The sequence below is a fragment of the Eucalyptus grandis genome, chromosome 6 (assembly GCF_016545825.1).
Source record: "Eucalyptus grandis isolate ANBG69807.140 chromosome 6, ASM1654582v1, whole genome shotgun sequence".
Lineage (NCBI taxonomy): Eukaryota > Viridiplantae > Streptophyta > Magnoliopsida > Myrtales > Myrtaceae > Eucalyptus > Eucalyptus grandis.
Window position 1 is genome coordinate 42029382 of NC_052617.1, and position 17428 is coordinate 42046809.

At 40.6% G+C, this 17428-nt stretch overlaps 3 protein-coding genes across 4 annotated transcripts; 1 reads left to right on the forward strand and 2 right to left on the reverse strand.

The window, feature by feature from the left end:
- Nucleotides 1-1096: 1096 nt before the first annotated feature.
- LOC104449897 lies at nt 1097-4196 on the reverse strand. Its single transcript, XM_010064201.3, has 4 exons — nt 3800-4196; nt 2066-2510; nt 1827-1942; nt 1097-1716 (listed from the first exon to the last, which is right to left on the reverse strand). The coding sequence occupies exons 1-4, from the start codon at nt 4164-4166 to the stop codon at nt 1301-1303; spliced, it is 1344 nt and encodes a 447-aa protein (XP_010062503.1). The 5' UTR covers nt 4167-4196; the 3' UTR covers nt 1097-1300.
- Nucleotides 4197-5566: 1370 nt separating this feature from the next.
- On the forward strand, nt 5567-13784 carry LOC104449898. Of its 2 annotated transcripts, none has more exons than XM_010064203.3 (14): nt 5567-5752; nt 6128-6191; nt 6680-6815; nt 7175-7380; nt 8401-8438; nt 8518-8597; nt 8871-8938; nt 9735-10044; nt 10401-10513; nt 12233-12298; nt 12663-12753; nt 12904-12971; nt 13215-13252; nt 13382-13784. In XM_010064203.3, exons 1-14 carry the CDS (start codon nt 5715-5717, stop codon nt 13566-13568), a joined length of 1503 nt encoding a protein of 500 aa, XP_010062505.1. In that variant the 5' UTR covers nt 5567-5714; the 3' UTR covers nt 13569-13784. The 2 variants fall into 2 exon arrangements, with proteins under 2 accessions (XP_010062505.1, XP_039171796.1); XM_039315862.1 differs by having other exon boundaries at nt 5567-5734.
- A 438-nt stretch (nt 13785-14222) lies between these two features.
- Nucleotides 14223-15824, reverse strand: LOC104449899 (protein JINGUBANG). Its single transcript, XM_010064205.3, has one exon. It carries the CDS (start codon nt 15795-15797, stop codon nt 14451-14453), a length of 1347 nt encoding a protein of 448 aa, XP_010062507.3. The 5' UTR covers nt 15798-15824; the 3' UTR covers nt 14223-14450.
- Nucleotides 15825-17428: the final 1604 nt, after the last annotated feature.

The window sequence follows — 17428 nt, forward strand, 5'->3', positions numbered from 1 at the left end:
TGCTACCGGGGGTGGTGGGTCCTCCTACTTAAGGCACCTGGGGGTTTACGCTTTGGCTACTGGCGAGGCGGTTCCTCCAAAGAATAAAATAATAAATAAATAAATAATATATATATATATATATATATAAATAATGAAAATAACAAAAATAAAGGGAAAAGAAGAAAATTCTCACTCTCAAGTTTCTCACTTATAAGTTTTGACATTCTAGCGAGTGACGATAAAACGCCCCTCTTCTCGCCAATGTCACTTCGCTGCCCTCGGAAACTTAAAGTTGTGATTTTTTTTTTTGCTTCTTTTCACTTCTCGCAGGCGTCGCCTATGAGTTATCTCTTTTAGTCTATGTCATTAGCTTGTGAGTTATCTCTTACATTTTCCATGGCGAATTTAGTTATTTTATTTTCGAGTTCTTGTCCTAGATTTTCATTTTTCTAGAACCTCGTTTTGCAAAGGAGATCCAAGCCCGTCTATATCATGAACTTCGAACTCTATTTGGGAGTATAAGAAATCTCACTAATTTTCGAACTCTATTTGGGAGTATAAGAAATCTCACTAATTTCCGATAAGTGTAAGAAAATATGATATGTTTCTTCAAATTTACTCTTTTGTATTTGCAATTTTTTGAATTTCTTATTCAATCTTTGTCAAATTAAAACAAATGAATGATATTAACAAATGTTGAATTAATATTTTTAGTATAAATTAATTCTATAATCTTTATATTATTTATTTTTGCATTTATATATAAACATATATATTTAATATATAACGTGTTAGAACGTGTCGAAATTTTTTGTTTTTTGATAAATAACGTGTGACGTGTCGTTTGTCCATGTCGATGCTACATAGACGTCAGTCAACTGACACCCAATCAGCAAAATCCAGCCAAAATTAGCTGAAAATGACCAAATTGGCATTACGTGAAAAGGTTTACGACTAAATTGGAACAAATGTAAAAAAATTATGACTTTTTTAACACTTTCCCCTGTATCAGCGCACTCTCCTCATCTCTACTGCCTTGATCAAGGATCCAGGCTATCATACTCAAGTGTAAAATTGTCGGGCGTCGCCGAGATCCACAGCACCAACAAGCCAGTGAAAGAATGTTAAAGCATTTCATTGCAGCAGATCATTCGGAAAAACCGGAAATAGAGAATACAACAGAAGTAAAGTGAACCTAATAGCAACACTGCAGCAACGTGAATAAACCAGGCCTAACTAGTATTAACAAGTCGAGTCTTGAGAGAGAAGGCCAGAAGAAAACGTGGCGTCACGACGTATTCTCTCATCAGTGTTAGGACTATTGTTTTGATACCTCAACATATACCATCTGAGTATATCCGTTAAATACAGAACGATCCAATCCTGCCAAGCCAAGCCGCTGAAACAAGCGAAACCGACCATCTTCCACAATCGGAGGGCTGGTGCGAGCAGGATCATATCGGGATTGATGTGTGAGAGAAGGGCCGGCAACGGGAGGGAGCTCCCAATATACATCAAGCACTGACTCGAGGAATCGGCTGTTTTGAAAGTGCTGTGTGTAGGAGATAGGTTCATTACTGTGGTTGAAGTTATCGCGCATAATGCCTCGAACACCCCACCAAGCTTCGCCAGGACCACATAATTCATCTGTATCAACTGACTTCTCCCAGAACTTCTTTCTCTTCGCTCTAATTCTGGCTTCATCGCTAAACTTGAAGCAGCTGTGGCCACCCCCTGAAACAAATTGCACAACAAAGGGAATCAACAACTAATCCTGATTATCCCAAAAAAGAAGAGAACCCTAATTCTCTAGTTCTTTAACAGAAATAGGAGAGGTGTAGCACCTGTAATATAAAATTGGTCACAGATCTGCCTTAAAGAATAATGATCTCCAGTCCCAGTATCGTAATTGTCCTCAAAAACAAGATGCCTGAAGCCAGCTCTCAATGCTTGCTTGAGCCTACAATCGAAAATTGGTACAAGAGCAATAACAGTTAATCCGATTGCAATAAAAAGAGTTAGCTTCTCTCGCATGAATGGAACCAAAAGGATAGGGATTCAAATGAAATAGGTCACACTACACCTTTTCAACTCATTTTGATGATCGTCGAAAAAAATAAGAACGCGACTAAGATCAGTGATCCTGTGTTTCTTCATCACAGTTTTCCAGTCCATACTTCCAAAATCAACGAAGTCCTTCCCAGCAAAGTACGTGCAGTTACCATCAACGTAAGCGGGGCCCTTCTTTAGGTACTTCTCAGGGTGTCGGGGAGAAAGTGAAATAATTGGAGTATCTGGCATTGCTTGTCGCAAGACCCAAGTTGAATGACCCTTAAAAGCACCACTCTCTATCATGAGATCTGGCTTCAGCCACCGTGCAATGAACCACAAGCCAAAGCTGTGATCAAAGCCCATTCCATACATGTTGTTCTTGATTGGCCGGGTTTCATATATAGGTACAAATTCCTCCAACCCCTTGAGCAAATCCTTGGATGTCCATTCAACATTTTTTCCATGTTTCGATCTGCCTTTTTACCAAGTAGAAAAATCAAATGACTAGGTACTCTGACTAAATTCATCTATGAATCGACAAATTATCAAACTGCTAGCAGTGGGACATCGAAGATTGAGTTAATATAACTCGAAAGTTGAAAATGAAAATAGCAGATCTGGGTTTCCTTAATCCCAGCTCAATTTAACCAATTTAAGTGCAATTCAGGTGAGCTTATTGCACAAGATGTTCATCGAGCGAACTTATGTCTACATATAAATTTCCCTTAAAGTGCCAGCATTTCATGTGAATGTGTGATAAGAGATGCAGGTTTACATAATAACAGACTGGCAGCATAGACCTTATATATCATAAAATCCAGTTTTGCATATTCCATCAAATGCCAGAACTGCACTAAAGTCAATGCTGAAGATGACATCTTCACACTTCATCAATTAATTCTTTAGAAGCTCCTGAGCAGTAAGGAGCAGAAAGGAGCAGCACCTTGATTGCTCTCATCATAATTAACTCATATAAACTTCGACATAAAAATTTATTTACAAAATTCAGCAAAAACAGAATGGTGGTGTTTACTACATGACATCCAATACTGCACATAAAACCAAGAACGAGATTCATGATTAAACTGCAGCAGAGCTAGCACATCAAAACAAATTTCATCAAACTTCAAACACATCAAATTTCTCTCATTACAGTAAATTCAGGAAAACCTTAGCAGATCAAAACAATCTAATTAAATTCAGTTTAGATGTGATGATGGTAGATATTACAGACATGCAAGTAATCAAGACCGAATCTCCCACATTTCCCATGTGTGCACAGAAAAAGAAAAAAGAAAAAACCCTTAGGCACCAGATTTATAATGAGAAAACGACGGAGGCAACGCGTTAAACCACGTTTTAGTCCATAACACTCAAATTGCAGTTCAACGACCAGGGGCATCACTAGGAAATTTCAACAATTCATTTCTCTATCATCTTCCGCATTTCGCACATTCGAAAACAATTTACCAAGAACGCCTTGGGAGGAAGGGCATTATCTAATAAAATTGAGCTCACTCAGAGAAAATGGCGATGTTCGCTCCACATACACACACAAATTGAGACCAAAAATCGTGTATTAACCAACCCCTACGTTTCCACTAAAAAGGTGAAAAGCCAACAAAACCAAATCACACTTCAGCTCAAACGCGAGACCGAGGCAAGAATCGATCCAAATTCAAACAAACCAGATCCGATCCCGCAGTTTCCCCCCGAATCGCGTCCCCCTCGCGAGGCTAGAATCCACGGAAAGCGAGAGACTTACACCAGGGAACGCCGAGGGAGCCGAAATCGGACTCGAGGCCGTCGAATCCGAAGAAGCGGGCGCGGGAGACGGGGTCGTAGGGGTCGGAGATGCAGACGATGTTGCGGGAGTGGCGGATCGCGGAGGGGATGAGGAAGAGGAGGACGAGGCAGAGGAGGAGGCAGGGCCAGGGGCAGACGTGGTTGAGCTTGGAGAAGTGGTGGGCGGCGCGGGCCACGAGGATGGAGACGTGGTTGTGCTTCTTGGTCTTGGACTCGTCGGCGGCGAGGGAGGCGGCGTCCCCGTCGCCGCCGCCGCCGCCGCCGCCGCCGTCGCCGTCGTCGGTGTGCGGCGGGGGTCTGCGCATGGAGAGGACTCGCTCGAGCATGGGGAGCGAGAAGTGAGCGATGCGAGTGAGCGAGTGACCCGGCGTTCACACCTAAAAATGATGTTGCAAGTCCATCTTTGTCTAAATTACGATCAAAACCCTGGATTTTATCTAAATCGCATACCTGGACGAGAATTCGTATTTCTTTTAACATTTCGACTCCATTTCTTATTGAAGATATTACCAGCATTTTCTGAAAGCTTCATCTCTAACCAAGCATTTTAATTGGAATTTCCATGAGTGTGTGAGACGAGTCGAACCCATTTGCCGAACTTGAGTCGAGAAACGCAAATTTTCATCTCGATAGGAACTCAAAATAGGTTATTTGCAGTGGATTAAACGTTAGTAATGATCTGAAAAAGAAAATTTATTAGTGAGTAGACAATTCATAATTTGTTTTAAATAGCGGTGTTATGTTTTGCATAGTGAAATAAAATAAAATTGAAAATAGAATGGAATGAAATTGAATGGTGATTCTTGTGTTTGGTCGTAAGAAATTTTTTTGTGGAAATAAGAATTAGTGTGAATATTTTAGTAAACTTAATTTACACCGTTCTTGCATTATAAAAATAATAATTGGATATTTCTTAAATATAATTCAGAATTATCAGTTATTGAGTAATAATATTATTATTAATGAACTGCAATCTATTGACCATAATAAAAACATTAGTTATTTACCACAAATAATTGAAAAGTATATTTATTGATACTTGAATTGTAATCACTAGTTATTCAATATTAATCATACTATTCATTAATCGAATGGAATCGGTACAGTGATTCAAAGAATTGCACTTCTCTCATTAGTAATATACTAATGCAAAATCGACGATTTAATTCTCTCTATCATTTCCCCTCCTTTTGTTTGGTGCTCTTTTGCCAAAGGGTGACCTTGCTGCCTTGGTTTGGATGAGGTGTACCCTAGCTGGGTTTTGACTAGGTAGGGCTCATCCTTGCTTGGTCGAGTCATGGCCGATCACCAAAAAAAAAAAGAAAAAAAGAAATTGAAAAAGTATTATTGAAAATTATTTATGTTTCAAATTGATCAAATAAACTTAATTGATAAAATATGAAAATATTTAAAATTAATTTTAAAAAATTTTATGATTCAACTTACGAAAGTGAATCATGGGATTCGCTCCAGGTGGCCACTCTTCCAACATGAAAGGGTAAGGTGAGGGGTTCAAATCTCTACCTTTTTAGGGGATGGGGTGGGGACGCGTAAGCTTTAGGAGCGAGTTTCGACTCTCACGCTGTGTAAAAAGTAGGGCAAAAGTCTGAGAGTGAGTGTAGGGTAGGAATAGAATAAGACTGATGAAAAAAAAAAAAGAACTTACGAAAGTGTAATAAATTTAAGGTTTTTGGCACAATTTTCCCTTTGTCCGCGTCACAATCCGAATTCGCAAAATCAAAACCGCAACGAAAATCGTTCGGACGGGGCACGTGAGCGACAGACCGGCGGCCACCCTCATCCTCCTCCTCCTCCTCCGCTTCCTGCCGTGCCTTCTTTCCAAGTCGCAGAGGAAGGCAACAAAGACTCCGCGAATGATCGCTTGCTGTTCCAGGTCTCTCCCACTCCTTCGGTAATTTATCATTTCCCCTTCTTCTCCTTCTTCGCCTTCTCCCGTCTCGTGATTTTCGGTGAAAGTAGGACCGACCCACGTTATTCTTGACCGGAAAAATGCGATCTTTATGTCGTCGAATGATAGTTAATGGAGGAATTTCACTCTGCTAAGTTCAGTCCCACGTACGTTTGACAAGGGATTTTGAATGAGGAATAATAAACGTTTCTCTTGGATTTTTGTTTTTCGCCTTATAGCTGGATGTGGGTAAGTGCTGCATTCGAGTGGGAGTGAAGTTTCTTCATTTTGTGCTTGATTACTCGACAGTTCCAGCTGTGCCCTCTTCACTTCATCTATTCGAAAGCTCTGTACATGATTTATCTTTTGTTTTCACAGATTGGATCGTGCGCTAAAGCTTGCGGGCTCGTATGTGGTATCACGTCCTGTGAATGGTTTTCAGGTAAAAAAGTCTCGACTCTTTATATGTTCCTTGATACTGGGGGAAAAAGTTATGATGCTTGACCGGGGCTGGATAGTGGTCGATTATTTTTAACTAATGGTAGGGAGTGAATTTCACAAGCAGTAACATGTGTTACTGCAGAGTCTTTGAGATGTCTGTTTGTCGATGTTACTCGGGACAAAAGTTCTGTCAATGGAACTGCAGGAATTGTACTATTTTATGTTCAGTAACCTTGTCTTGGTTGGTAGATGAATTGGCCTATGTTAACTAAATGTCTGCTTTACCCAATTGTGCACATGGAAATGTGGAAGGTTATATCCATGATTGAGGCATGGTCACTTATGTATACAGAAGTTTTATACTTTTTCATCTCCAATTTAGTTTTTGTTTGCCGCAGCTTGCTTATCATTTTATGTTCTGGGAAATCTATGTTTCTCTGCCGCAATTCTTAAACAGTCTCTAATGCCAATTGATGGCATTATGTACAGTATGCTTATCATGGTGTGAGTTGCAACTGGACAATGGACAAAAAGGATGCACAGAGTTCTGTGGAGCAGAAAAAGAAGCGGAAAAAAGTTGACCTCGTATGGAGACCAATTTCTACTCAAGCTACTTGTTTTGAAGGTTGGTTCTTTACAGGAAAAGTCGTTCTGTTTGTTCTAGTATGCTATGTTTGATTTGGTTTTGGATAAGCTGAATGAAGAACCTTTGGTTTCAAAAGTAATCAGAATCGACTTGTCCTTTGCAACTCTTTCCAACCATTATGTTAATGTGGTTGCCATTTACTAAAGTTTTCCTTACTCAGAGTGTGCACCATTCTTGCTTGAACAGTTGCATGATAATTTGATTATGTTGCCAAAACTCCTTTACAAAAATATCAGCACATAAAGCTTAGCATGTGTATTTACTACGATTTAGTAGGGAGTAGGCTCTCAAAGTAGTAATGACAATCTTTGTCGGTGCTCATCTGCCTGAATTCACAGTTAAAGATGTGGCAATCAAGTTGGAGGGCACTACTCAAGTTCAAGAAGTACATGGAAGCATAATTGCCCAAGCTTCAATTGCTGAGAAGGATGTATCTGAAGCCGAGATTGATATAACTGAATCAGCTACCAGCTCTAGTATTCCCGGTGTTGGTGCAGATATAGAGCCTGTACCTTATTCAGAAAAGTATAGTATTTCAGTTGAGGTAAGCTTTGTTAATTAGCTCTGATCTTTGCAAGGCATATTTTGTCTTTCACACTTTCAGGTCAATAAAGTTCGAAACATTTACAAAGAAATCGATAACATGATATACTAGTTATGCCTTTTTACACTGACAGCAATGCCTTCTCCAGTGGATAAGGCATTCTGTTTCCTACAAAAGGTCAGGGGGCTGAACACTTTATATTTTTTTCAAGTCAATAAATTGGTCAAATATCTGGTCAAATAATGTGGCTAGTTCACCCGGTTGAACATTAGAACTGGGTCAACACCGGTTGCGACCAACTGGGCTAGTCTGGTTCCCTGTTCAACTGGTTGAACCGGCCAGTTTAGTCCAAGTTTGAAAACGTTGTATTAGACTATAGTTTTAGGGAGTAGTAATGGTTCTTACAACAACCTAGTCTATTTTATTAGATGAGGTTGGCTGCATGATCATTTTCCTTATTGCAGCAAAAAAACGAAACGCCTTGTATGTAAAATTTCTTACAAGAGTTGTTTGTCTGTGGTATTATTATTTGGTGAACCCAAACTTAACATGGGAACAAATTTTTCTTTTTTTTTTTTTTTTTTTTGGGGGGTGGGGGTGTATTTTCATGACAGCAGAGTCCCAGGTACAAGAGTTGCCCATGAGTGCAATAAAATGTTCCCAGTAATCCATTGCCATCAAGGTGACTCCAGACGTTTATACCTTGAAGGTTATATCTTAATTGTAACATCTATGATTTAGCTTGGGGTTAAGTGAGGGCCTGCACAATTATCATATACAACGTCAAAGCTTTGCATTTGACAAATTATAAAAATACGTCTGTCAGTCATGACAAAGCTAAGGTCGAAGAAAGATACCTGTTTGACTTCATGTAGTCAGGAAGATTCTTCTTTTGAGCTGATTTAGTCAGTGATATCACCGTCTGTCATGGTAGTTTTTCTGAGAACATGCGTCTAAAGATCTTGTAGCCATTTGTCTTTTACTTTGACATGTCATCTCATCTTTACGTTTTCTATGCAGGTGGGTTCTTCACTAATGCGTTTCGTAAAGGGAAAAGGGTATAGATTTATGATGCATGATTGTTTCAAACTGAACTCATAGCCTTAGTCCCTTAGGATTTTGTATTTCATTCATCAGGGGATCTACTCAGAAGAAGATTGAGGAGGAGATGAAAGTTAAAATTATATTTCCTTCATCAAGGAAGGATGATCACATTGGTAAGATTTTGGTTCTAGATAGAATAAATGCACAACTTTGCTAAAAATATAAAAAAAAAAAAAAAAAAAAAATGCACAATCGTGTTATACTTCCTTGAGCTCTCAAAGAGATACTTATCTTTATTATTTTGGGTGCAATAACCTGATCAAGTTTTAGACTTCTCATTGAGTGATTCTGTCTCTGGATGCATTTCGTGATCGTGAATGCTTATTGTCATTTAATTGTGCTTTGCTTTACAATCATTGGTAAGTCCACAAGGTTATTTGATACAGTCATTGAAGGAGAATCCAGAGAAGCTGTGGATAGTGCATTGGAGAAGATTCAGGGAATAATTGGTGAGGTGAGTTGTTGTGGTGATTCTAACAGAGTTTTGAAATTTTTCAGTATAATTATATTCCTTAGTAACTAATCCATGAAAGTAGCATCTATTGAAAATATCCAAGTTTTGCCTCTAACTAGCACTCTCAGACTTATAGCAGAATTTCAACCCTAAAAAAAGATAAGAAAGGAAACCTTATAGCAGAATGTTGGATCGGTTTTATTGAAGTTGACTGCCAAATTAGCTGTAAAAGTTCTGATTTTTAGTTCCGTTAGCAGGTGATTTACTTCCGGCAGTAGCTTTATGAGCCTATGCATTATGCCACTGGTCCTCAAAGAACTTTGAGTTTTTGTGACTTGAGAAAATCTGTGAAGTGCAAACATAATTCAGTTCTCCATTTCAATGGATGTAATCTTCAACTCCAAGTGATGCAACAGTGCTTTGTCTTGAATGTTTATTAATAGTTCCTCCGTGAAAAAGCTACACATTCTCGAACTTTCTGACGTTTATTTGCTAGTCCATCTCAAGTAAAGTTACTTTCCTCAGTTCTTTTTTATTCATAGTTAGTGTCTTAGTACTCAAATGTGTAAGTCTGTAGACTTTGTATATATCCATCTCCGTTGATGCAACTGATCATCCCATTATTCTGTTTTTGAAAATGTATGGTCCAATGAGTTGGCATAGTCATGTGTTAAATTTTTCTTTGAATACAGAGAAATTTTTGTTATGGGACCTTGCACAGTTGAACCTTTTTTCTTATGACCACTAACTAAGCACTTGATGATCTTTGATATCTCCTGACATTCCCAAATTGCAGGCAGTTGAAAGCCCAAGTCTCGATTACTCTCATTTTGTTTCACTTCCTTTGGCAATACACCCTGGTTTGGTTGACAAGCTTTTCAACTTTCAAAACTGTATACTGGGTACCAGCAGTTCTTCTGCTGATCAGATCGTAGATAGGGATTCAAGTGAAGACAGCTCTGAAGGGGAAGACAGTGAGCAGGAGTCGAGGAATGTTGCAGTCAAGCTTGAAGTTGCAGATGAAAAGGAACAAGTTAAGGTTGACATCACCAGCATACCAATTGTTAGTTACCCCCCAAAAGCAACAGCATCTTCCTCATTACCTGGTAGAGCCTGCCACTCTTATGCTCAAGGGTCTCAGCAGTTTGAGTTGGCCTTTTGTTGGGTTTTGTTGTGATTATTGGCTCCTCATGTTAAAATGCACATATTCATACATGTACACCCAGAGACTCTCAGACCCCTATCTCCCTTGTGGCGTTGGGGATGGGGAGGATGTTTGAAGTACTGCTAACTTTCATTATTAATCGTGAAAATTTACTGATTTTTACACTAGTGTAGAATACTGAGTCTTACATGCATCTTCTTCAAGTGATCATACTTTTGTCTATAATTTTTTTTACTCCTCCTCATTTCCCTATATGTTTCCCTCTATAATTATACTCACTTTGAGCTAATTTTTCAGACTTAGGAATTGACAAATCCATATTTATTAAGCCAAAAACATTCCACTTAACTGTACTCATGTTGAAGTTGTGGAACAAAGATCGGGTTGCTGCAGCTGCTGAGGTTTTGCAGGTATATCATATAATCCGACATATTGTTTGCTAAAGTACATTGATATTCGTTAGTGGTTAGTAGGTGAGTTTAACAAGGTAATTGGGGTTTGGGGTCTCTCTTATGCTCTTTATATGGAGCCATCTTATGTACTCCTTTATCAAGTCAATTGAGTAAAGATGTAGTCTTTATCGAGTCTCTCTCTCTCTCTCTCTTTCTTGAAAATCCTTTAGTATATACATGGTATCAAAGCCTCTGAGAGAGAAGACCCAACTCAAAATCCTAGTTCTGTTTCTTCTTGTCGTCGGTAAACAAAAGAAAAAAGAGTATTAATGTCGTGCTCCTGGTTCCACCTTCCTCGGTCAACACCATCATCACTGTGCCTCCTGTCTCCTGCTTTCTAAGGTCACGGCTCATCGTCCACCACAATCTCCCTCGTCATTCTAGGGTTTCAATCAACTCAAGATCAACCCACCATGCTCTCAGCTATTACTTCTCCGTCTGAGTTAGTCATGTCACCGTCATCATCTATCCTCAGGTCACCCAGACCTGGAGAGTTGCACCTCCTCCTCTGTTTGTCATCATCAGGTTCAAGTAGTCCTTTGATGCTCGCCATCCATTGCCCGACCTTTCTCTGTCACTCACGAGCTCTTTCCACTTCTCTCTTGCCGGCCACTATTCTCTGTCATGTCCATCTGCTTTCTGGTGTCTTGGAAAGCTCATCCTCCACCTTTGTTCGGGCCAGCTTGTCCCCCCTGTTTGCAATGTTTTTTTGTATCAAGTTTCTAGTGTCCTTGTGGAGCCCAATACATGCCTCATCGTTGGTCATCATCAGCCTTTCTCCCATGGAGTTGGTGAAGACATTGCTGTCCGTCATCAAGAGGAGTTGTTTGCTCCTCTCTGTTCACGACTCCTCTGCTGGTTGAGCTCCCTTCTGTCGTAACAGTGAAGCTATTTGTTTTCGTGGATGGTTGGTTTGTTTAGGCTCAGTTGTTTACAATTCATTATAAGAAGCTACAGGAACTTGCCTTCAGCAAAATCTCCCAATTTTAACCTGTCGAAACCTCAACAACCTCTACTATGAATATCATCCATCTCCAATTGTGAGCATTGTTAGTGAGCGGAGCTGTTGTGAGCACTGAAGTCCATCACACTTCATCAAGCAGCCTGAGTCGAACACCGTGAGGTGATTCAATTCAGTTTGCCACAATTCATGCAGTCGGGTTCTCACATGATATTATCTTCGTTGCTTGAGGAAGAGAAAGGTGTCAAGTTCCCTTATTCAATTTGTCACTTCAGTGCTTCTATCAAGTCTATGTGGATTACGTTCAATGTCATGTAAAATCTGGCTTACACAATTGTCATTGTCTCAAATCCAGTTCAAGACATCCACATCTGTTATGTAGTGTAAGGTTTGGCTTACACAAACCTTTAGTCACAGATGTCTGAAGGAAGTTGCACTTGTTATTTGCGAGCTAAATGATCCATCTTGAGGGGGAGTGTTGAACTAATTATATTAGCTAGTGGATAGTAGATGAATTTAATTAAGGTATATAGGGTTTGGGTGTCTCTTGGGCTTTATAAATAGAGTCATGTTATGTACAATTTAATAAAGTGTATTGAGTAAAGATGTAGTTTTTATTAATTCTCTGTCCCCCTTTCTTTGAAAGATTCTAGAATATTTACAATGTTGTCTCTTCAGTTGATGTGCCCAAGTAAATCACTCCATTTTCTATGCAGAATATCTCTTCAAAAGTGAGAGATGCATTGGATAACCGTCCTATCTTCATAAGGCTTAAGGGACTGGTAAGGTTCATTTGAAATTGGAATGGTCAGTTATGAAGCCCAACGTAATAATATGCTTTCAACAATTCTTCCGACGTTTTCACAGGTCCCTTCAGTCAAAAGCATCTACTCATGTCTTAATTGATATATCAAAATCTTTCTACAAAGCCTATTTAATTATTTATGCTGTTGGTAGCTTGCATGATGTAAAGTTAAGAATATTCCTACTATTGCAATAACAGAGTGACAACTGATGTTGCATGCCTGCTCAGATATATGCTCTTGAACACGAAACGTTGCGGAATATATTTTGCAAGTTTTAACCCTTTTTTTGGTGTTTGAACTACACAATCATGGAGAACCTGTTCTTTTCGGTTCCTTGTAGGACTGCATGAGAGGTTCTGCAGCCAAAGCCCGTGTTCTATATGCTCCTGTAGAAGAGATCGGCAATGAGGGCAGACTTTTACGTGCTTGTCGTATCCTCCTCTGATGTGTCCGAGAGCTGTCAATATATTTTCCTATATCTATGGCCTTAGGAAATGCATGGGGGTAAATTTTGCAGCCAGGTAGATGTTTTGATTGATTGTTTGGATCAGAAATTTTTTGTATTCCTTAACAATTCTTAGAAGTTATTATTGATGCCTATACTGAGGCAGGACTTGTGTTAGAGAAAGATGCTAAACAGAAGTTAAAGGTACTCTCTATGGTCTTTACTTTTCTTCTGTATGTTTCGGGGGTGTGGTGGCATGATGATCTCTGCAATATTACAATGCTTCATCAGAGTCAGACGTGCGTAGAAAGTTACTTGAGTTTGTAGAGGGTTTAAGCATTTGAGAAGAGTCTCCAAAAACATACTGCAAGTCATAGAGCTGTTAAATTCTATGTGGCTTATCCCATGAGTGCAGAGTCTTAATGCGCTTGCTTCCTTGAATTGCAGCTGCACGCCACTGTCATGAATGCCAGGCACAGGAAAAGGTGGTGTGCCTGTCATCCTTTTTCTTTTCCCCTTTCCTTTCATAAGTTTAATGGCATCATTTTGTTGACTATATCTGACTTATACACCGCCGCATCTTTTGCTAATGTGTCTATTTGGTGTTAATTCAGCAAGAAGAGGACTAGAAAGGCAGATTCATTTGACGCAAGAGGGATATGCAAACAGTATGGATCTGAGGAATGGGGGGATTATCTCCTCCGTGAAGCTCATCTTTCACAAAGGTTTGTGTTTGATGAGAACGGTTATTATCGCTGTTGTGCTTCAATTCCCTTCCCAGAAAGCATGCAGTTGGACTGATTTACCTCCTTTGTATAACTGATAATTCATTCCATTAGGAGATGAGAGAGCTAATGGTTTTTCGGTGGTTTGGCATTTTGTTCCCGCAGTTGTTTTAGTTTTGCTCTGTATGATACTCTGAACTGTAGCTTTTCTTTGACTTAATGTAGAATACGTAGCTGTTGAAAATCCATTCACTCGTTTCTGGATAAGTGGAAGTAGCCCTTTCGTTTTAAACTTCACAAGATGATCTTAATATTCCAGTTGGTCCCCTCTAAGAGAGTTGCATGAGCAGACATAAGGGTTCGCTGCAATTGGACTTAGGAAGTTGCGATTCATACAATATGCATTTCACGGCCATAAACAGATGGAAAAGTTCAGATGATTTCACACTCCTCATGCTGTGAAGATTTTTCTTACCGAGATGAATTCGAGAATCTGCTCAAGATCATCCAAGTCTATTAAAAGGATGCTTTATGAAATTGTTTCATGTAGCGAAGCTGTGTAACTTGGATAGTGATTGCCGAGTTCTCGATTCTCATAACGAGAATGATTCTATTGAACACGTGAAAACTAAATTGTTGAACTAGAAGTACATGAGGACATGTATGAAATTCGCTGTAGGCTAGACTTAATCCATGGAATTCATATAGAATCAGTTTTCTCCATCTGGGGCTAGAAAGGAGAAGACGAGTTTCAGTTTTTGAAAGTACGCATATGGAAAAATAAACATTAGGCTAGAAGTTCTAAAGTGATGCATCAGCATGCTATCAATCGGTCCTGATCAATTGTAAAGCGAAGTCATGTGGACGGGACTTGAACCAGAGAGCAGACATCCCAAATTCGACAATGGGAATGACATAGAAAGTTAAGACAACAATCTTCAAGTAGGCTTATTCTAAATCAAACCTGAAGCTTCTTCGCCACCCATGACGGCGACAACACTGGACTAGTCTCAAAATCCACACTATCCATCTGCTGATCCTCCGTAGCCGAGTGTTGCAGACTCACCGTCTCTGCGGGATTAACCTTGACTCTCCAAACCTTGAATGTCTGATCCAAGCTTGCACTGTAAACCAGCAGGCCCCTCCCTGTGGCCTCCCTCTCCAGAGTCGCTGCTAAGCATTTCACCGGTCCGTGATGGCCATCCATGACCGCGAGACAAGTGTGAAGGCAGTTCCCTTCCTCTCTCCTCCAGACCCTGATGGTTGCGTCTTCGGAGCCGCTGAAGATCAAATCTGCTACGGCAGCTAAGCATAGAACGGCGAAATGGTGACCCTGCAGGAAACCTCCGTGGTTGAACCTCCCCGAGGTCTTTTCCTTCTCCCAGAAGTTTATGAGCCCATCGGACGAACCGGAGTAGAGGATACACGTGCTCGGCGATGAAGACAATGCCAAGGCATTAACCGGCGAGAGTTGGAACTTCAGTGTCATGGTGAGAATGTGCGAGCTCTCGCCGAAAACCCTCCTCCATATCTTCACCGAAGCATCTGAGGAGCAGGTGAAGACGCAACCATCTTCTTGGTTGATCGCGATGGCGTGAACGTGGCTTTCATGGGCCACAAACGAATCAACACACCGGTTTTCCAGGATTTTCCACGCTTTGACTGTTTTGTCCCACGAGCCAGTGTACAAGAGCTTCTCTTCATGGTTGTAAGCTAGACACGAGATGTAGTCTTTATGTTTCTGATACGAACTCTTCCTCGGAAACATGAAAAACGAGTTCTTCGGGGGTAGCGTCGCGATTTTCTTCGGCCGAAAATTGTCCATGGCCGAAACATCCCACACGCGAACTCTGTGGTCGCCGTGGGCAGTGATCAAGATCCTCCCACGAGCTAAGATCGCCCGAACCTCTCCCGAGTTAGCTTTTATGTGACCCGCTTCCGTGCAATCTGGGCGCGCCCATGCACGGATCCTACAACTCTTGGTTCCCGTGAATATGAAGTCTTTAGATACTGCGAGAGAAAGGATGCTGCCTTCATGGCGATGGAGGGAGACTAGGCAATGGTAGAGAAGAGGTTGTGAAGGAGACGTGCGGACGGGTGATAGCATCCACGGCGTCTCGGGGCTCATAGGCCGCACCGGGCTTGATGCTGCAGAAGCAGCAGGGATTCTAACAGCTGAAAACTGCATATCATCGCGTTCACTCGAGCGGCGGTGGTTAACAACGCATAGAAGAGTAGGTTTCTCGACTTTGCTTGCTTCTTCATCGATGAAGCTCCATCGCTTTGTTTTCTCCTGGAATTCCATACCGATATGGAATGGGAAGGCTGATTTCAAACCAGAAAGCTTTGTGAAAGCCGAAACATTGAAGTGGGAAGGTGTGCGTGAAGGCAGCATCTTTAAGGCCTGGTTTCATCTTTTTACCGACTTCTCTTCTGTTCAAATAATGGTGGAACGTACCACTTACTTACAAGGGAAATAGTTAGTAGACAACTACATTGGGGGCCAACTCAAGCTGGGTTTGACAACTTGTCAATAGTAACAATTTATGTTCTTTTGTTCTCGGGAGTAGATTTGGACTAAAAATTTTTATTCCCAAAAGCAAATTTCTATTTTTTTGTTCTTGAAAGTAGATTTATAATAAAATCAAGAAGTAAAAAAAAAAAAAAAAGTTGATTCTTTGTTTCGGGGAACAATTCCAAAATTAAGTTAACCCATTTTTTTTCTATTTTATCCTCTTTCTTCTTGTTCTTCTTCCCTTTCTCTTCTTCTTCAATCGCCGCCACCGTTGCCGCCGCCGTCCACCGCCACTAGTCGCCGAGGACTGGTTTGGAGAGGCCGAACCTCACCTGATGGCTAAGTGGGTCTCGCCGGTGCCCAGACGAGGTTTGGTCGAGCTCGCCCGGCCACTGGCGTGGCTCAACCTCGTTGAGCCACCATGAGGTCAACGTCGCCCGCCAAGGCTCATTGAGCCGAGCCTAGGCTAGGTGAGGTCGTTGGCCCTCATATGTCGGTCGCCGACCATCTCAAGGCCGACGACTAGCAACCTTTGAAGAAGAAGAAGAGAAAGAAAAGAAATGAAGAAATGAAGAAAAGAAAGTAATAAAATTATTTAAAAATTTAAAATAAAATGATTTTGATTATAAATTTTCAGAATAATACCAAACGTAATTCTATTATGGGAATAAAATGCTTAAAAATTGTTCTTTAAAATAAAATTAAAAAAAAAATCATTTATAGTCTGAAATCATTCTCGAAAGCAGAATGATTACCAAACGTGTTCTCAATGTCTCTAGTTTCGCTTCATTTTCTGACATGGACAGTAACCAAAGCACCCATTCAGAGGGAGAGAGACAGCCGACCGCCAACAATTCCTTTCACTGCTTGTCGGCAACTTCATATTTTCTCGGGATCTCCTTTTGCACCAACGTTGCTGCACGTGCTCGTGTAGGTAACCAATGCAAGCATCGTGCAAAGGCAGTACTTTGCAAGCGTTTTCTGGTGATAAATTTACAGATCAACTCAGCATTTTCTAGTGGCCAATGACGTGACGTTGCCAACTACCAAGCAGCATCAAGGACTGAGGGTAGCTTGCGGATCATAAGTGGGAGGCGATGGCTAATGCTATTCTCCGCGAAGGTCGGGAGTAATAAATAATAGTAAGGACCAGATGCGAAGTTCAACATTCGACCAAAAAAAGAGAGCTCGACGGTCCAATTAAATCATACTCCACAGCACGATGACAGTGACCCCGTCCTCGAATGAATTTGAATCTCATAAAGATAAAGATGATTGATGGCACGGTTTGCCTACTTGACTCGTGAGTCAGTGATTTTTGGGGAGTAAGTATTGTCAATTGGGTTTGGTGGGCTGAGTTGTGGGATCAAAACTGTGTGTTGTTCAAGAAATCAGCTAAAAGGCCAATCGGGTAGAGTAGC